Raw genomic sequence first — 20169 nt, forward strand, 5'->3', positions numbered from 1 at the left:
TGGGGTTTGCTAAGCCCTGTTTCCCCTTAGTAACTGTTGCTATGCCAGTATCAGCTGTAGCCATTGGTGGCTAATACAACAACTTTATTAGCTTTATTAGAGTTACCGATAACTCTCACAGCTGACTTGTTATTGTTTCCAGCTGAAGCTTTTAAAATGAAAATCTTGTCAAAATGCTTCCTACATACACACGCGGTGGCTACATGCATGATATTGCTAAAACTGAGGTCAGAGCTACATGCCCATGGCAAACAGTCAGCATCCTCACCAGCAGATTATTCATGTAGAACACATGGAGGTAAAGGCAGAGCACTGTTCTTGTATTGCACTGTGGTGCTAGTTAGTCCCAGTAATAGTGAGTATTAAAATGGTAAATGGTCTGTATTTGTATAGCGCCTCTCTGGTCATTTTGACTAGTCTAAGCAGATGTAAAATTACATATAAAATAATCAATTACTGGATTATTTGATTCTATTATTTGTTAGTTGATAATTTATTCGTTTTTAATTTAAATTTGCTTTGAATGATTGATTTGGACAACAGGATTTTGTAAAAAAAAGATGCCTGCACATGATCACATTGTCCAAATATGATTCCACTAAAGATCAACATATGAGAATATTGAATTATTGCTCAGAACTAATATTAAAAACACTGTGCTGTATGTCAAAGCTCATATATTGCTGTCCAGTTCATACCCTGGCCTCTCTCTTTTGTTAGCTACTGAGTGTTAAATGCTGTGTTTGCATGACATTCTTGGTATTTTCCACAGTTGGCTGAAATGATACTGACAGGACTGATTTGAGGCCAGTGGCCTTTATGGATGCACGGGGGGAATATTTTCTGCAGATAAATGCAGAACCTGCTATGTTCTCCTTCGCCACCCCTTGTACATTGGTCATGCATGATAAGCCACATCCAGATGCAATCAATATGATATAAAGTGACAGGAAAAATTGCAATGCAGTGCTTTACAATTGGATGTGGATGTAAAAGTACATAAATCTTGATTTGTCTGCCGTATTGATATCAGCTCAGTCTGGACTCTGCATCACGAAGTAGAGGGTATTTTAATGATGTAACACAAATGTGTGTGTATGTACATGGGAATGTGTAGTGGTGGTGCAGTGTTACATTTTTCCTCTTGGTCATCCAGCATGAGTCAAATGTGTCCACACACATACACACACACACACACACACACATGCCCAGCAGACCATGTACTGTTGCTGGGCATACTGCAGCTTGTCAGAAGGAGTCAGGACAAAACAGACAGCTCCACAGGCTGACATAATGAAGGACTCAGCATCACTTCCAAAAGAGAACCTTTTTGATGTTAATATGATGTTGAATGATAAATCTCTATCACAGTTTACGTCACCAATTTACCCAACAGTGTTTAGTACATCAGCTCTTCCAATTCTCACTTCCAAAGCAGGTGATGGCCTTTCACAGCCTTTTTGTCGAATGCTGTCTTGAATTTTTCATGGTTCTCATTATCACTTTGCCAGGAAAGCTTTCAGTGGGGAGAGAAGAAGGTGTGCGTGGTGCGTGTGGTGTGTGTGGTGTGTGCTGACGAGCCTCCGGCACCGACTTCCTGTATCTGACCCTATGATGCACTGATTTCCCAGTAGAAGGAGAGGGCAAGAAGAGAATTCATCACTGATGCCAAAATGAGAAGCGCTGTGGTTTGCCCCTTTGGATGCTGATCCCAGGCTGGACTGTCTGCTGCTGTCGGCCCGTTGTTCTCGCTGTCTGTCCAGCAGTGTGGGAGGATGCAGGGATGCTGCGTGCATACGCTGTTTTTAATTAACCGAATTTGCCCTTTTTTGATGAGGATGCTGAATTATACCAGCTTTATTAGTCACCAGTCAAGAGAATAATTCCCCTTTAACTGAAAAGACAGTTTGAAGAATTTCTCCAAAGGACTTGAAGTCTTGATAAATCTGTTATGTTCTTTTGATGGACAATCATCCTTTTGATATTATCTATATTGTATTTCTAAAAATGGACCATGCCCATATAACATTTACCAGTTTAAGCACAACCAGCAGCGATGACATTTAATAGTACAGCTAACTGCATTGAGTTTGGTTTGAACTGTATAATAAAAATCTGCTGCGTGGATTAGTTACCCACCAGGGGCATTGCAAAAGAACCATTGAGCTTAGCATATAGACTGGAAGCAATTTAATTTAATTTCTTCTGTTTAAAGGCAAGAAGTAGTGTGTCCGCAATTTGTCACTTTGACTCTGCAGTCTCTGTGCTAAGCTAAGCTAACAAGCTGCTGGCTGCAACTTAGTATTAACCGTTCAGACAGAAGAGTGACATCATCTCATTTAAGACTCTAACACAGAATAAGTTGAATAGGTTGAGCCAAAATGTGGAACAGTTCCTTTAAAATGAAGCCCTCTGTGGGGGAACAGGACACAGAAGGATTTTCAGATTCTTACATTTGAACTTCAACTGCAGGTATGAGGAGGTAAAACTGAGTATTTCACAAGATAAGAGAAAAGTTTTAATCCTCTTACGGCTTTTCAGATTTATCTTTGGAGGGGTCTGGACCCCCGGGTTGGGAGCTCGTGTCTTACATCTTTAAGATTAGGTTGCATGTGTGTGATCAGTCTGTCCATCTTAAATGGGCTCTTGTGCAGTGTGGTGAGACGTTGATAGAGTATTGATCTGCTCTCTTAAATTGGCCTCAGGATTCAAACGGGGGGTTTTATTTCTTTATCCTGAAGCAAACGGGCGGTTTAAGGTGCAGGGAGGAGCAAAAAGGGTCAGTAAGACACTTGGACAGCCTGGCTGTGAGACGACCTTGCCCACTCGACAGTCTCACCAGCCATCTGGCCTTCATAAAGCCGCTGGATTAGAGCAGCTAAACAAGACTGAACCATGTAAACAATACCAAGAATGACATCCATGGCCAAAATCTATGCTGTCATCACAGATAATCATGACATGGAATGCTATTTAGTTACGTTTTCAGCCATACATTGAAGCGTTAAACTCAATTCAACCGATGACAGATGGTTTCAAGTTTAAACTGAAATTCTCTTCATTGCTGTCAACATTTATTTAGTTTCCCCAACAGTGCAGAGTTTGTTCCAAGGACAATCTGATTGATCTAATTGTGTCTAAATCAATAGATAGAGCCGGGGTGCTTCCGATCCCACACTCGGAAGAAGAAACAGGCGCCTTCTTGCGCAATGGAACAAGTGAGTGGGCTACAAAAGATGGCAGCTGTGTCTCCACGGCCTCTTTCTCTCTCGGCTTTAACGAAGTGAGGAGCAGTTTACTTTCCAACATGTTATTTGTTTCGTTGCTCCCACCTCTCTGTTTTAGCGCCCACGTCCAATTTCAGAGATAGCAGACTGTATACTAAAGGTCGGAGGCTGTTTGACCGCCTATTTCTTCTTCTGCATTTGACAAAGACAACCTTCCCTCTTTCCGTCTGTTTTTTTTTTTTTTTGACAATCCAGATCAATCAGCTGCACCATGGCAGCCTGGACCTGCAGCCTGTTCTACCTACAACAGTAGCAGCACCAACACGTTCTCAGTTCTCTGTTCCTTTCCTTGGTTTCCACACTTGTACACACATAGGTGTGTAGATCATATCACAGCACTGCAAAGAGTTCTGAAATGTATCAGCTTGCTAAATGAATAAGGTAATTTCCCTCGTTTCCAGTATACATTAAGTCAGCAATCACCCACTTCATGAATTTGAAATATTGCTATTGCAAGAACAAGCACAGATTTAACTTGTGTCCAGATGCCACCATTCGTCATAGATTACCCACATTAAATGAGTGTCATTTAGAACCACTTTATGTGAAAAGAATGTTGTTTCCCCCAAATGGCCATGTAAGGCTCCAAAGTCCCAACTCATTGTTAAAATGAAACCTTTTCATGATTTGATTATTATACAGGGAATAACAACGTGGATAATTTACCGGCACAAGTTATTTTCAAGCATGAACAAGCAAAGTGTTCTTTTTTAATTTCACAAATGTATTGATGAATTAATATATTCATTTTAGAAAAATTCTTCTTTTCATTAACCCTGTATTTATCAGTTAATAAGATACCTTGAAATGTAATATATCTATTCATGGATCCATTTTATTGTCCAGTTAGCTGAATGTTCTGTAGCTGAATGTAAAAACACCTGAATGTTTTCATCAATGAGGTTATTAAGTATGTGCATGCCGGCAAACCCCCGACAAAATGTAACAGTAGCATCGCCCCTTATGCTTCCTCTTCATGTGTACATGCTCATGTACAAGCATGATCCACACATACAGAGATTACACTACCTATGACATCCTGTGAGTACATCGTGTACGCTTGCGTGTGTCACGTACACGCACTTAGTATGAGAATGGGTGTGTGTCCAGGAATGTATGTGTGTGTCTGTGTCTGTGCGTGAGAGAGAGAGACAGAGAGAGTAATGGTTAATCCTCAGCTCTCTTGATGCAGGGCCTTCCTCTGGGAGCTCGGAGCTGTAGCTATATTTAGAGAGCTGTGGGGCAGCCACCACAGCAACATACACACCAGCAAATACACAGATGCAGACAATGTGTGTGTGTGTGTGTGTTCACTGACGACAGGAGCTACCGTCAGAGAGGGTGGTGGTGTGCTTGTGTTTGTGTTTGCTCTGTTACTCTAGGCTGGGAGGGGGGGGTGCAGCTCTAATTTGTCTGGCTGAAGAATTAAACAAGGACTAAGACTGATGGTATGAGTTAGGGCTGGGTGATAATAATACTGTCACAGGGATCTATAACAAGGAGATTTTGACTATGAATAAGTACTTTTGTAAGATTTGAAGTACAATTTGTTCAGAATGATGAAGGACTTGTTCAGCATTTTGATAAATGTACTTTATCGCTGTCTCGCCAAGAGTTATGCCGGATACTGCTCATATGTCTGCATGTAACCCAAAATCCCACCGGGCACATTGCCGTCAAATTCCAGCTGCCTTTCGGTTTTCTTCTGTCCTCTGCACAGGTTCATGTCTTGCTGGGTGATCTGTTGGCTTTCTATGATTTTGTTCATTTGGTCCTTTACTCTTGATTTTCACATCGCAGCATTTCTGGTGAGTTTTAATCCCAGCATCTGGTTAGCTCAGCCTCGCTGGTTTGTTTAATATATGCGTCAAAGGAAAACATTTTTACAACATTTTCAGCGGATTATAGTGAAGATATTAGGAAGTCCACGCTTCCATCCGAGAAATCGTTGCTTTTACGCGTTTGCTTTTGTACGATTTAATACGAGATATAATGCATTAATCATTGCGATTTAGAGTTGCTAGTCTATAGCTGATTTTATTACCTCTATAAGCTGAGCCAGGCTAGCTGTTTCCCCCTCTGCGCTTCTTGAGGAGCCCTGGCCTGGATGACGTTAGATCTGCGGCCTGAGTCATTATCCCAGTCTGGCCCTGATAATTGCTGAATTGCTGGAACAGAGTCAACACTAATGTTGCTAGTTCCACTTGTCACTCTGCACAATGATACAATGTGGTCATATGACTGTGATATGATTCCACAAAGAGATGGGCCAGAATAGATCAAAATCTAGTTTGACACAAGATTCAGAATGTACAATTTGCAAGTGCATCAAATTAAACATCCAAATGTCACTACAGATGGAGCTTGTATACAGTATAGTCGAATCAAATCGCGTCAGCCCAGTCTATTGACAGGTTGGTTATTTACAGACAACACTCAGCCTAATGTTACCTGCTGATGCGATCAAATCTGTGGAGATGCCCAGGTAAGCAAAGTCTGGCCAGAGTGTTGGCTCGCTGATCCACTTGGACGGGGACACAGAGGGGGGGCGTGAAGGCCGACTGATCATCATAAAACCTGTCAAAACTGTTATCAGGACACACATCAAACGGCACTGACATCTGCAGAATCCTCAGTTTTCACTTTTGCAAAGTCACAGATGATGACACATGGTATATGAAGTAGGTATGTGCTGGTCTGGTCTATTGACTGCATCAGTTTGCATGGATCAAAGTATTTTCAATACAAGAACAAAAAAATATTATGATAGAAAGTAGAAACTCATCAAATACAATTGTGTATTTCAAATACATTTATCAGAAATATGCCGATCCCCAATTCCACATAAAGTCAAAAGAACATATTGCCTAGCCTTAGTGAGCAGTTAAAAGGACACTGAATACACAAATATACATACAATACATACAATTGTTCTGAAACATCAGCCTGCCCATGTTGGCTAAGACAGTACTCTGGTTTTTTGGATTCTGCCTTTCACAGTCGTGTATTTCTTACCTCACTGTTGATACGTGTTGCATTTTGTTCTCCTGCAGCAGAACCTGTCGATTCAGGCCGCAGGTTTTGCTTTCTCACTGTGAACACCGAGCCGGTCGGGTGTTGAAGTGCACTCGCGGATGTTTATTGGCCTTCAAATGACACCGTGAACCGCTCTCTGCTCTGGATGCTTGAGCTCACTTCACTGACCGACAAATGTGCAACAAAGAAGTGAGAGTTAGAAGATTAAAAAGCACAGCGAAGGGGGATGATTAATAATTGGTTATTGACCTAAAATAGCCCCACAGCTAAACATGGCTGCACTGATTATATGTGTGTAATTAATGGGCCATTTAATTAAAAACAACTCAGCCCACTTTTCTTCTATGATGCATCTGCAACATGAACACATTTTTATACCTACTTTGCGCTCGTCCTTTTTTATGCTTATAATGGCTTTTTTTTTTTTTTTTAATGAACTTTGATAAAGAGCCTCTTAATAACACACACTTAGTTATAACAAATTCAATTCGAAAGGGGAAGCACTATCACCACGTGCCCTGAAACCTTCTTGACTTAATGCCATCTTTCACAGACGACTGCCAAGGAATTACTTAGTGTGATTTATTTTAATGGGAAAGTGAGTTTGGCTCTTATAGGTAGTTTATTAATTTCATAATGTGCTCTGTGAGAGAGATATTGTAATTTGTATATCAAATGTGTTTTGTCGTGTTGTCGCACAAATTCCAAAGCACAACTCAAGGCTCGAAGATGCCGGGCATGGCTCATATTTCATTCACTTGGAGGGAAAAGTCAGACAACGGTGGTTTCAAATGTAATTGAAGTGACGTAAACGCAACAAATTTGGTTGACATTGATTTTTCTGGTATCCTGCGGCAAGATCATGAAGCCAAACTGAGCCCAGAGGCTGAGCTGCATCAGCTCAAGTGGTTAAGACTGAAGGACCGTGGATCATCATTAGGTTTTTTGATCTCTAAACAACGGGCTGAAAGACACTAAAAAAAATCCTTAGAGGTGTGGGACACTGCTGAGTTGGCTTTAGTTCTCTACAAGTGATTCGTGTAAAGATATTGATTAGTGCAACTTAAATCTCAGAGAGAGATTAAGGGTATGTAAAGGTAGAGGTTCTATTATTTAACATAAGAATGTAATTTAGAGCACTGCTAACATGGACTATGGATGAAAATGTATTCAGGACTGATTTTGTAGTCCGGCCCCACAGGGAACAGCAGGCAGCATGCTGTCTGTGGTGTCGCTCGCTCGCCTAAACCCTCGGATGTGTTGCAGCGGCGGCTTCATAACCCATCGATTGCCGGTGCAGACATCTGACTGCATGGATATACCCCCCCGAGGCACAGCAGGATGAATAATTTAATGAGAGGCTTTGAATAAGAGGCATATTTAAAGCGAGCAAGGGGGGGGGGGTACACTGCCAAGAGACAGGAAGCATATTAGAATATTATATTGATGAGATATAATATCATACAACAGATTTGTTAGAAGCACCTGGGAAGGAGAGGAAGTAATTAGTGAAATTCAAATGTACCTGAATATGATTGAACAAAATTTATTGAGGGTTTTAAAATGATTATTGCTGGAGATGATGATGAACGCAATAACTGATTGGATGAGGCCGACTGGAATCATTTCACTGAAAGCCCAGGGACAGATTATTTTTCTTTGGACAGGAGCCGGAGGGAGCATTGGGTGATTGAAGACAAGAAACTGAAAGAGAAGCCAGAGATGATTCAGTGGGAGGAGGCAATCAAATGTCAGAGAGATTACAGATAGAACTGCTTTTCTAAGTTCTCTTTGACTTACAGGCAGCAACTCACAGGAACTCCTCGGACGACAGATGTTCTCATATCATCAACACAGACAAACAGAGACAGTGGCTGAAGATGTCCTTTTTCTTAGTAATCAAACAAAGAGCAAAAGCCGAGCTGCAGTCACAGCACACTTTCTCAAAAGGCAACAGCCTACTGTCAATATTTTAATAACGGATGAACAGGGACAAACGGATGAATGGATGGAAAGAGGGAAGGACAATCCTAATGTCACACGATCCTGGATGCTGCAAAACGTTCTAGAAAAGTGGTTCCTAACCTGAGGCTTGGAATCTCCCAAGGGGTCACAAGATAAAAGTGAAGCTGCGTGATTGTTAACTAGACAGGAAATAAGATACATCTTTGTCACACAAATTACTGGTATGTTTAATGTACTTAATCATAATCTAATCTTTGCTTTTTATGGTGATTTACTGGCAAGTTTAATCTCTTCTGGCCTATTGGATTAAAACAGTGATGACTTGAGGAAGATGCTGCACCACACCAAGAAATGGGCACAAATGTGCCGTTTCTAGGGTTTGTTTTCTGTGGTTTAACGAACAGTATAAGCTTGTTATTTAGCTCACTTTAGAGGTATTGGTGGGCAGATTTCATTTTGTTAGCTTTGGACAGAACCAGGCTAGCTGTTTCCCCGTTAGCAGTCTTATCTAACGTGCGACAAAAATGCAAATAAACGTATTGACCCCAAAAGTATTTTATGAAATTTAAGAAAAACGTGCATTGATTTCAATAAACATAAAAGTGACACAGATACAAAGATGTACTATGACTTGTGTGGTTTCCATCTTTTTCTGATCCGACAATGATACTTTCTCTGGAACTGCTGTCCCTTGTGAGTTTAAATAGCTGTCAGAGGTGCATCAGAGATTCCTCGAGGAAACGATAGATGCAGCTCTGCTCAGAAACTGGAGCAGAAAGTCAAATGGGGGAATTCGGGGGACGCAGCCTGTTAAAAACCTGTTCATGTGTTTTCTTCTGCTGTTCTTCCACTATACCTGTGATGTCTTGTCTGTTTGAGCATGCTGGCTAATGCTAACTGATCCGGTAGCCAAAACTCAAAGCACTAACAGGACTAGTACTGGTGTGAATCACTGCCCTCCCTTCACCACGAGGGAATTCAATTCAGTTTCGCAAATAATGGATTTTCAAATGTCCACGATGAATTGATTTATTGATTGAATGCAATTAAATTACCACAAGGGCATAATCACAGTTAAGCGCTCTGTCATCAATAAACATTGACCCATCACAGAACAAAATCAGCTGTTTCCCTCTTGCATCCACATCTCTTACCACAGTAAGACAGCAGGCGCTTTGTCTCTAATGTGGGGAAGAGATGGAGCTTCAGAATTAACATCACACCGTATGTTTGGCATGACTTTCTGCGTGTAGCTCACATCATTATACCAGATTTGGGGTGTCATTTTTAACTGGAAAATGTGTAAATTTGGCAGCTGAAAAAGCAAAAGTTACAAAAAGAAATTAAAAAAAATTGGTTTTCTGCTTGAAAAGCGGTTTTAAATCCTCCAACTCTGGCCTGCATGCACTTGACTCCATGATCTCTCTATGTGTGTGTGAGTGTGGCCCACTTGTGTGAGTGTCACTTGAATGCACCTGTCTTCAGCCACCACAGCTTCGCACCTCAGCCGCCCCCCCCCCCCCCCCCCCCGCCCCCCGCCCCCATCTCAAATACTGTCTTCTGTCCTTCCTCTCTGCTTGCCTACGCTGGTTCCCACAAGGTCGTAATATTTTTCAAGGTATGTATGGATACACACCTGTTAAACTTTCAAAACAAGCTGCCGCCTTCCTCGTCATGTGGAGTATTTCTGCTGTTTCCACTCGTTAGCGTGCTGACTGGAGGTGGTTGTGTAGTGGCTATACAGTATGTCACTGCTTTCAGCCCCCTGCTGCAGGACGGTTAGCTGGCTAGCACCTCAGCAGACGGGCGACCGTACATATAGCAGCAGCCCTAGAACGTGTGGCACCATTGCAACCCAGTGACTGAGCTGCAATGTCAAGCTGGTGTCATGCTGACTGAATGGAAATGTTAACTCATTAACATCCATTAATTGTCTCCCCTGTGTCACTTCAACTCAAAACGCGTAGTCTCAGAATCCCAGAGCATAATGGATTTGTTCCACCAGCACCTCACCATCTTGATAAAGCCTCCAGGCAGTCTAAATACAGATTAAACCAAGCACCCATGGGTAACTCCAAATTCTCAACGATCTCTTTTTATGTATCAATTTTATCAGTACTAGAAATGCAACTCACTTCCATTAACATCATTGTATATTTTAGAACACTACAAGTTTAACAGCTAATTATTTGTATTTTGACTGCCACCTCAACTGTTTCAGTATTTCAGCTATTTCAAATGTTTTAACAGCAACACTTCCACAGTGAGTTCATGGAAATTCTCTCCTGAAAAGAACATTTCTTCTGTAGCGAGTGCAGCATTCCTGCTTGCACACCCCTCAGAAGAACTATGTCCTCCTGTAAAAAATGGGCCACGTGGTAGGCATCTTAGTTTACTAGAATAACTAACTGCATTTAGTCAGGGGTCTTTTTTGATTAGAGATTTTCCAACTATGAGCTGCACCTCCTCAGGAAGGACTGTTTGAGTCAGGCAGAGCAGAGGGACAGATGTGAGAATATATTGTCTGAGGTGAAAGGCACAGCTGCATGCTGGAAAATAAGCCAATTAGAAACCATTGAAAGAAAAGATGTTTTTTCTGTATCAAATAAACCAGTGATAGCTGTTTGTACAATCACAAGTACATTGAAAACGTGAACCACCAATAGCTAGTTTGGCAAACTGTTAATGGTGCTGATTTGCCAAAACCAAGACAGAAGGTGTTGGTACGCCGCAGTATCGGTTTTGTCTAATGGGTGCTCCTCACTGTGAAAACCCCTGGCTTAGATCATCCAGTTTTTGGCATGAAAACTTGTCACCATAAGAACCCATCCAAACTGATCCGGACCTTCAGGTTCTGTAAATTCCTGCCAACAGTACATATCCTCTGGAGCCAGTGTGTATTATCGCCAGGAGCTTCATTCTTGACCTTGGGAACGAAACAATGATGCCTCACACTGTATTTGCTTTTACCCAGGCTTTCTCTCATGGTCTTCATCAGTGACGTTTGCTCAGTTTTCACATGACCTTTAATCACCTTTCCTGTCAGATGTAAGTGGCCTCCTTGGTCTTTCTCAGGCTGCTGTTGGGTCACATGATGCCAAACTGCTGATGATTTGAGCTGCAGTAGAAAGATCCAGAAAAAATTAGTGGACCTTTGAGCCACAATTTATTTGCGCAGAAGAATTTCTGCATCATTTGAGACCACGTCTGACAAAATGCCTAAGACAACTCGGGTTTACTTCTACAAGAGCTGATTTTATATGGCTCTTGATATTCGCTGTTTTCTAGGTTACCCAGATGCTTTCCAGGGTAGCCTAGATGGGATGCCGTTTGCAGCTAACATGACAATCTTGCATCTGTATTCCATTTCGTGATGTTTTTGCTCTTGAATGCCCTCTCTGTCATCCATGTTGATTTTTTTTTTGCCACTTTACTTTCCCTAATGAAAGCAATTCCCATCCCCATTACCATTCCTCAAGGGGAATTATTGTTCCCTGATTTACGGCGCACCCTTTTCAACAGAAAATGGTTTTGCTTGAGTGTCTATAATAATAGATGAGATTTTGATTATGATTAAAGTTGGAATAATTGTTCAATAACCTCAATTTTGTTAAAGCCAAAGGTTTGCAAAGGTTAATTGTGGTTTAAGTTTCACTGTGATAGGTTTGGAAGAGTTTGATCAATAAAGGAAGAGAAGATATACACTTTATTTATCAAGAATAAATCACATTGTTACAATCATTTCATGAGAAGCAAAACATTTTATTCTAACTTTATGGGCAACAGTGTAGTCATGATGCAACTGCATCTGAACGAGCCAAATGATCTCTTAATCGGACCTTTTGTAACAGTAACATAGCTCAAGAAACGTGTAAATTGATACACAATAGCATACATGATACATGAGTCCTTATGATTAACCCATTTCTGTCTTTTTTGTAGAAAAATTGAATATTCAAGTATTGAATATTGACCAATATTGGCTAATTGGCTGGTAATGCAATCAAATGGGAAACTTTAAAGCTGCAATAATCAATATTTTTATATTCACAATGGATCAATTTGCTGTGTGTAATGTAAAAAAGATCACTCGTTGTGATGAATGCACAGAAAATTGTCACCAGACTCTGCAGTGTCCCTAAGCTTTGCAGAGCGATGTAGTGTCTTTCAGCTCAATGTTTTGGTTTTGTGACCCACTTTTGGTTCATTTTAACCACTCTGATCAACCTTGTTTCCAGTTACAGTGGGCAGATGTTTTCAGCAAAAGCAGTCCTGATAAACCTGGATAAGTATAATACATATACCTGCCAAGCACCAAACAGAAAAGCTGATCTGCTGATCAAGATTCAACAGTATGTACCAGTGCAGTTGTGCTTTGATTATATAAAGCCTATACTTAAAGGCTGTCTCATGCATTGAAGGATTTCTTTGACTAAAATGATATATTATTTCTAGATTTTTGAATAAGAACCAAGAACAATGAATGCTTTCGTAGTAAACAAAAAAACATTAGAATCAAATATCTGTCCAGTAACCACCATAAAATCCTCTAGGAGAAAATAAACATGGCTAAAGACAAGAAATGGGAAAAATTGCTATATATTTTGAGTGAGAGGCCCCTTTAAGGCTTTTTTGACACGTTGGTCGTGCTCTGTCTGCACCTCTGTCTGGACAGACACCCGGGGAGCAGGTGATATGGGCACATTGCCAGCACTGCAGTGTTTTCCAACAGTTTGTCTCTCTGTTGCTATTCTCCTAAATCCTCTCTTTGTCGACTGTCCTGTCGTTTTCTTATGTAGAGAAACACAATTAGTGTTCAAAATATTAAATGCAGTAGTGTCTCTCTGTATAAGAGATACAGGGGAACTTAATGCATCAGGCATGCAGTGATTGTTTCGATTTGTCTTCTTTTACATGTGACTGATAACTGATCTCACATCCAATTTGCCATTTTATCTCATTTGGCAATATTATATACACATCGAAATGTATTCTAGTGGCTCTAAAAAGGACAGAAAACATCACAAACACCTTGTTACCAGCGTCAACAGTCAGTTTTTGCTTTCCATCCGTAGCTACTTTCCTAATGAGGACATTTAGCTACCAAACAACACGGCGTATATGTGCTATTTTGGCAGGAGATCAAATGCTGGTCTTAAATTGCAGCAGAGGCTGCAGCTTTGCAAGTTCCAGAAAGCACTGACAGTGGTGGATAATTGTTCATGTGCAATCTATACGTAAACACAGAAAGTTACAGGAAAGTTGATGCCCTCACAGTGAGGTTTACATGACATGACCAGCGCACAACATTGCTGTTTTGGTTCACCCTCACCGTTCTCATAGCATCATTTTAAGCTGGCAGCTCTTTTCTTCTCCAAAAATCCACCGTACACTGCCTAGCAGTAGACAGACACATTTAGCGACTAGCTGGTGAACATAGTGGGGCGCTCAGCCAGATATTTCTCTCAGGAATTGGTAGAGACCAAAAAAGAGCTAAAAATGGCCCAACAACACTATCAATTGATCCTGGTGTTCATTACAACAGAAGTTATTTTTTATAGTGTGTCAGGGTCGGTGCATTTTTTTAATGTGTGAAGTGGTCGTGCTCAACTAAAGCTGGACATTAAGTTGCTCTTTGAAGGACCAGTGCGTAGTATTTAGTGGTGTCTACCGGTGAGGACGCTTATTGCCACTAAATGAATACCCTCCCTTTTCCAAGCGTGTAGGAGAACCTATGATGGCTGCAATTTTAACGTAAAAAATGCGAAAGGCCCTCTCTAGAGCCAGTATTTGGTTTGTCCATTCAGGGCTACCATAAAAACTTAGCAATGCAGCATGGTGGGCTCCTTGGGAGAGGACCCACTCCCTATGTTGATATGAAGGGCTCATTCGAAGCCAACAAAAACGAAAGAGTACTTAGTTTCAGGTGATTATACGCTAATAAAACATAATTATGAACATTACTTTCATTACTTCATTCTACACAGTGACTGTGAAGGCTTCACAATTTAAATGAAACACCTCAGTTGAAGCAGTGCACTGATCAAATAGGAAGCACTGAGGAGGTAACCTCTCAGTGCTCATAGTGGGTACAGATCTGGTGCATTCGCTGTAAAACCTCACTGGAACAAACGACTTAAAACAATTTGTGTTTTATTAAGTAATCTCTGCCGTCTCTGAGGGACAGTGCCATGACAGAGCCCATGATAAATCAGCCAGCAGTTTGTCATCGGAGGCACAACCCAATCGCTAATTCAGTTGCCATGGTTACCAATTCGTGTGCTCAGGTTGCAGTGATTGCAGCGAGCATTGGTATTTTTTTTTATCTGCTCAGCCTCGTGGTTGATTCTCGTGTCTTTCTTCAGTCCCACGGAGACGCTGCACTACAAAGGCTTTTCAATTCGTGTCAAAATGAGAACACAGCAGTGTGTCCTTGGGAGAAAGTATAGTCAAATTATATTCTTATCATACCTGTAAGATAGTGGAATGCTCCTGAAAGATAAGGAATTACAGACTCAAATGACGTTTTTGAATTTTGTAATATGAAGTCAAGGTAAAACACATAAAACAGTAAGCATATAACAAAAATGCAGGTGTTTGCAGAAGATGCAGAAGAGGCTTCTCCTGCTCTATGTGTTCTGTGTCTAGTCTGAGTCACTAGGCTGTAGCAAACCTAAAAAAAAGTCTTGCTTGACTGAAATTCCAACTACACTTGAACCAACTGATTGGTCAATTGGTTCGAGAGTAGTAGAGGTTGCTTGTGCTGCGTTCCTCTTCTTGTGGGATGTGGGCGGGTAGCAATACATCCATGGAGGGCGATTATTCCACCGCTACACTGATTCATCCACTGAAGGAGCACAAGAAGAGCACGAAGAACAAGACGCAGCAGTAGTGGAGTACATGCTCGTGTTGACAGTGCAGTGAATGAATCAGTGTGAATCAGCAAGAAGAACATTGAACTCCCTTCAATCCAGTGCCAGTCCTCCGCGAGTAGTAAATCGTAAATTATAGATTGAAAAGGCTTTCTGCTTATGAAAGTAACACCAACGATTGCGCGATCAATGATCAGTAAATTTGCTCGCACAAGAGCATATTGACCAAACGACCAGAAGACGTCGGCACCACTTGAAACATCAAAAGGTCCCAAATATTATCTGCCCATCTCTGACCATCTGGTGAAGCTGCTTACTGCCTGTTTAGCAGGCTGTAGAGGCTGAAATTATCCACAAATTGCCCTGATACCTGAACAATATTGTCTTTTCTTTCAGTGCAACGTAAAGAGATTTTTTTTTAAGGTTGAGGCCATGGTTGCTTGCTTTTTCCATGCTAATAGCAAATATTACAACAAAAAAATCCACTGTAACCTTGTGTGAAGAGTTTCACTTCAATAATAATTCTCACCTTTCTAATAATTTCTATAGAATTAGAAAGGTGAAGAATTCATCGCCATTCCTGAAGTACAATATGAATCCTCCATCTTCCTAATTAAATCTTAGGTTACGCTACCTAAAGTGGTGGAAGAAGCATTCAGATCCTTAACCTCAGGCATTTTAAATACTCCATAACAACTAAAGATCTAAAGTCTTTGTCTGTAAAGCTGCCAAATAAATGAAATGAAGTATACTAGAAATATACAAGATATACAACAGAATGGAAATCGTAAAGTAAAGTACAAGTACCTCAAAATTAGACTTACTCCATAAAGTTATAATTACTAAAGCAATCTTGCCAGAGTACCACTGTAAAGCATCACATGGACGATGATGCTTTAGTGTAACTCATTTAATCTCGTTTCTAAGGAAACATAATTGGCATTAAGACTGACTTGTCAGCATACACATGTTGAGTTATATAGTTGAACTCAAATTGTTCCGTCACTGTCAGTATCTTTTACACGTTGCCCTTTTTTCTCCTGCACCCCCGTCTCTCTGCCTGCAGACCATGCAAGCGGCGCGATGCCCGACAGATGAGCTGTCGCTGACTAATTGTGCCGTGGTGAGCGAGAAGGATCTGCAGTCAGGACAGTGAGTAGTCATTATCGCCCATTCACCGGTGCCTGTGTCGGTACAGGCACATGCCTCTCGGATCATTTTCTCATCTATCAAAACTCCCATCCATCCACCCACCTTATCATTCATCAGTCATCCAGGAGGCCGGGTCAATAATCTGATATGAGGCCGCACAAGCTGCAGTGTGTGATTATGATGATTCACTGGATACTGTAATAATGATAAAGCTGCAAAAAATGTTATGTAAAATTACACCATCTTTTCATCTTAGCGTTCTCTTGAGTAAAGCAGCTTCTCTGGAAACTTGAATCTTTAAAATGAAGGAGCTACACACACACACACACACACACACACACACACACTGCAGCAATGTGATGTGATCAATTCCTAAGCATCAGCATTAGAAGAGGTTTTTATTCCAAGCCTGTTTCTACATGTAGGCAGACTTGGAAGAAACTCTCTTGATGAGCCTTGTTAGAAGTGGGGTGGCTTTTATGTGAGAAGAATATACTGGTATCCTAGTAACCATTGGAGATTAACCAATCACAGCCCTTCAGTAATGCTTCTATGAAATTGGCCAATTGGTGCCACATAGTGTCCAAACACACTGATGTGGATTTTGTCCCTAACCTCCTGCGATGTCAGTATTGTAGATGTCGGTGTCGGTGCTGTACTGTCGTCCATAAATGCAGCTTTAATTCCAACATGAGGCCACAGAAAGGTACAAAGAACTAAACAGGGAAGAAGACATGGCAGGGAAAACACCACCAACTGTCTCTGTTCTCTGCAGACACGTGACTGTGAAGACCACACCCAACCACAAGTTTGTGTTTACAGTCAAGACCCACCACACTGTGGCGCCTGGGAGCATCGCCTTCAGCCTGCCACAGGTACACACACACACACACACACACACACACACACACACACACACACACACACACACATTCTTGCGTTTTTACAGTTGTGAGGACACACTTTGACATAATGCAGTTCCTAGTCCCTAACCTTAACCATCACAGCTAAATGCCTAACCCTAACTCTTACCCTAACCTTAACCTAATTTTAACCTTAATCTTAAGATTTAACCCTAAATTGGCCCTTTGAAGTTGTGAGGACCAGGCAAAATGTCCTCACAATGCAGGAGTGTCCTCACACCAATGGTTTAAAACCAAAGTTTTTTCTTATAACTACAGAAAGACACACACGCACACACGTAGTTAAGATAAGATAAGATAAGCCTTTATTTATCCCACAGTGGGGAAATCCACATTGTTGTCAGCAGCAGTTCACACATACACATACACACATACCGGATAGAAATATAAAAAATATAGAAATATAAAAAATATAAAAAAAGGAAAATATAACTATACAATATATACCAAAACAGTGTTATTACAGGTTGCACAATGCTCAGTATTTCTCTCTCCCTTATCTCTCTTGTAGAGGAAATGGGCCGGTCTCTCCATTGGCCAGGAGGTGGAAGGTACAACATTCTTTATTTGATTGCTTCAAATGATGGTTAACAGCAACATCATAGCTTCATATTCAGCCTGTGCAGGATCTGGTCAGCTGAATACAGGCAGAAGTGTTCATTCCATCATGCCTCAAACCTACGTTGACTAGACATACCGGTTTGGCCGGCCACATCCTAAAATACATCCAGCTAAAGCTTTACATCTCAGGCTAATATCTTAAGCTAACTAGCTACAAGCTAACTAGCTGAGCAAAGTTAACATGGCTTTTATTCTTTTTGTGCTACAGCTGTACTGCCTGTTGTCTTGTCTGCTGCTATATTTTTTTGTCATTGTTGCCTATGTGCCTTTTAATTGCCCCCTGGGGACAAATAAAGTTTTTTTTTTATTTGAATTTGAATGGCTAGTTAGTGATATGCTAAGCTCAAGCTTTTAAAGTAACATGCTAACTAACTACGGTAGGCAGGAAGCTACTGAGGGTAGCCAGGTGTGCTAAGTTACGCTACCCTGGTTTTTGAAGGCTAATAATAAAAAAGTTGCCTTTCAAACTGTTTAAAATCTGTCTGTTCGTTCCTTCAGTGGCCAACTACAACTTTGACAAGTCCAGGCAGTGCATCGGTGCTATGACAATCGAAATTGACTTCCTGCAAAAGAAGAGCACCGACTCTTCCCCCTACGACTCAGACAAGATGGCCGCCGAGTTTATCCAACAGTTCAACAACCAGGCGTTCTCTGTTACCCAACAGGTTCCTATTTTAAAATATCTTATCTCACACACGCAAACAACTGCATACTAATGTACAGATGGGAAGACATTTTGCTTTCCCTGTGCTCTTTGATGTTGCTCTGTGGATTTTTTTTTTTAATCATCCTCTTGCTTTTTCTGTCTCCCAGCTAGTGTTCAGTTTCTGTGACAAGCTGTTTGGCTTGATGGTGAAGGATATAGAGGCCATGGATGCCAGCATCCTCAAAGGAGAGCCAGCCTCTGGGAAGAAACAGAAGGTGACAGCTGACAGAGAGGAGCATCTAATCACCGGAGCATATTTATATACAGAATCAGCTTGAAATTGGGTTGCTTTTGAGCAATGTAATTGTCCCATATCACTTGGATTTGTGGTACAGTCAGGGGTAATCACAATGAATCAAAAGAATGAAAATTACTGTGCCATATGATAAACTTGTTGTTAAATGATATGGAATTTGATAACTAATGGCCTCTGGAAAATAATTGATTCCATGTTTAAGCATCACTTGATCCTCATATACACCCATCTGACAGCCAGTGTCCCACCCCCCTTTCATTTTATTATGCTCATTATTTATTAATGCAAAGGAATACAGTGGCCCTTTAGGATGAAATTCATTCACCACAGACAGATAGTTATATATGCTGAAAATAAAAGAAACACAGATTCTCCAAATGCAGAAATGAGGCAAATACTGTGTATTTACAAGGATGTCATTTACAAGACTTCAGGAATTCATCAATTAGCACACGATGAGTTAAACATGAAGATTTGATCCTATTTGATGCCATTATGGCTGGCTTGTAGCCAAATGAAGGAAGCTAATGAATGAAGTGCAGACTGATGGGTTAGGGATGTAACTCTGCTTTGTATTTTCAAACAGATCGACATCGGCCTGATGGTGGGCAACAGCCAGGTGATCTTTGAAAAGGCCGAGAGTTCATCCCTCACACTAGTTGGTACGTTCCTCACTTCTCGACATTTCAGGATCAGTTTTTTTTTTTTTTTTTTAATGACATATTTCATTGCTGTACAACCAACTGAATCATATGAGCGCCATGGAGCCGTCATGTAATGTTCCCTTATTGGTTTCCTCCACAGGATGGCAGTAAGAGCACATTACAGTATTCCCTCACTAAGGCATCATCTCCCATAAATCAAGTCTCCACTCCCCTGTCTGCAGTGGAAAAGGCTAAGAAAGACTTAAAGATCAAAGTTTAGCTTTTATTTTATGGTTTTTAATTCATTACAGAGCCCCTAAGAAATCCCCCTTACTGTCCATCCGACAACATCCTGAAACAGTTCATTTCAGACCTTTGTTGTTTTAATTATCTCACTCTATCCTCATGCAGCCACTTGCTTTAAAATATATATCTGTGATCTGCTGGCCAAGTAGTTGCTCTATGTCTTTTAACAGGTAAGGCAAAGACCAAGGAGGCACGACAGACAATCATCAACCCAGACTGGAACTTTGAGAAGATGGGAATTGGAGGTCTGGACAAGGAATTCTCCGACATTTTCCGCAGAGCCTTTGCTTCCCGAGTCTTCCCTCCAGACATAGTGGAGCAGATGGGTGAGAAACCTCCTCTAACCTCACCCTTTTTTGTCAGTTTTTATATTTTGCCGTGCCAGACTGCCTTTTGTCATT

General features: G+C 41.0%; 1 protein-coding gene across 1 annotated transcript in view; it reads left to right on the top strand.

The window, feature by feature from the left end:
- Window positions 1-20169, top strand: part of nsfa (N-ethylmaleimide-sensitive factor a) — a 31549-nt gene that overhangs the window by 2669 nt on the left and 8711 nt on the right. The window contains exons 2-8 of the mRNA XM_070847980.1: window positions 16227-16312; window positions 17088-17187; window positions 17747-17786; window positions 18355-18521; window positions 18670-18777; window positions 19405-19480; window positions 19939-20094. Coding sequence (XP_070704081.1) covers window positions 16227-16312; window positions 17088-17187; window positions 17747-17786; window positions 18355-18521; window positions 18670-18777; window positions 19405-19480; window positions 19939-20094 — 733 coding nt within the window. The remainder of the gene's footprint in view (window positions 1-16226; window positions 16313-17087; window positions 17188-17746; window positions 17787-18354; window positions 18522-18669; window positions 18778-19404; window positions 19481-19938; window positions 20095-20169) is intronic.

This window comes from Pempheris klunzingeri, chromosome 17 (assembly GCF_042242105.1).
Source record: "Pempheris klunzingeri isolate RE-2024b chromosome 17, fPemKlu1.hap1, whole genome shotgun sequence".
Classification (NCBI taxonomy): Eukaryota; Metazoa; Chordata; class Actinopteri; order Acropomatiformes; family Pempheridae; genus Pempheris; species Pempheris klunzingeri.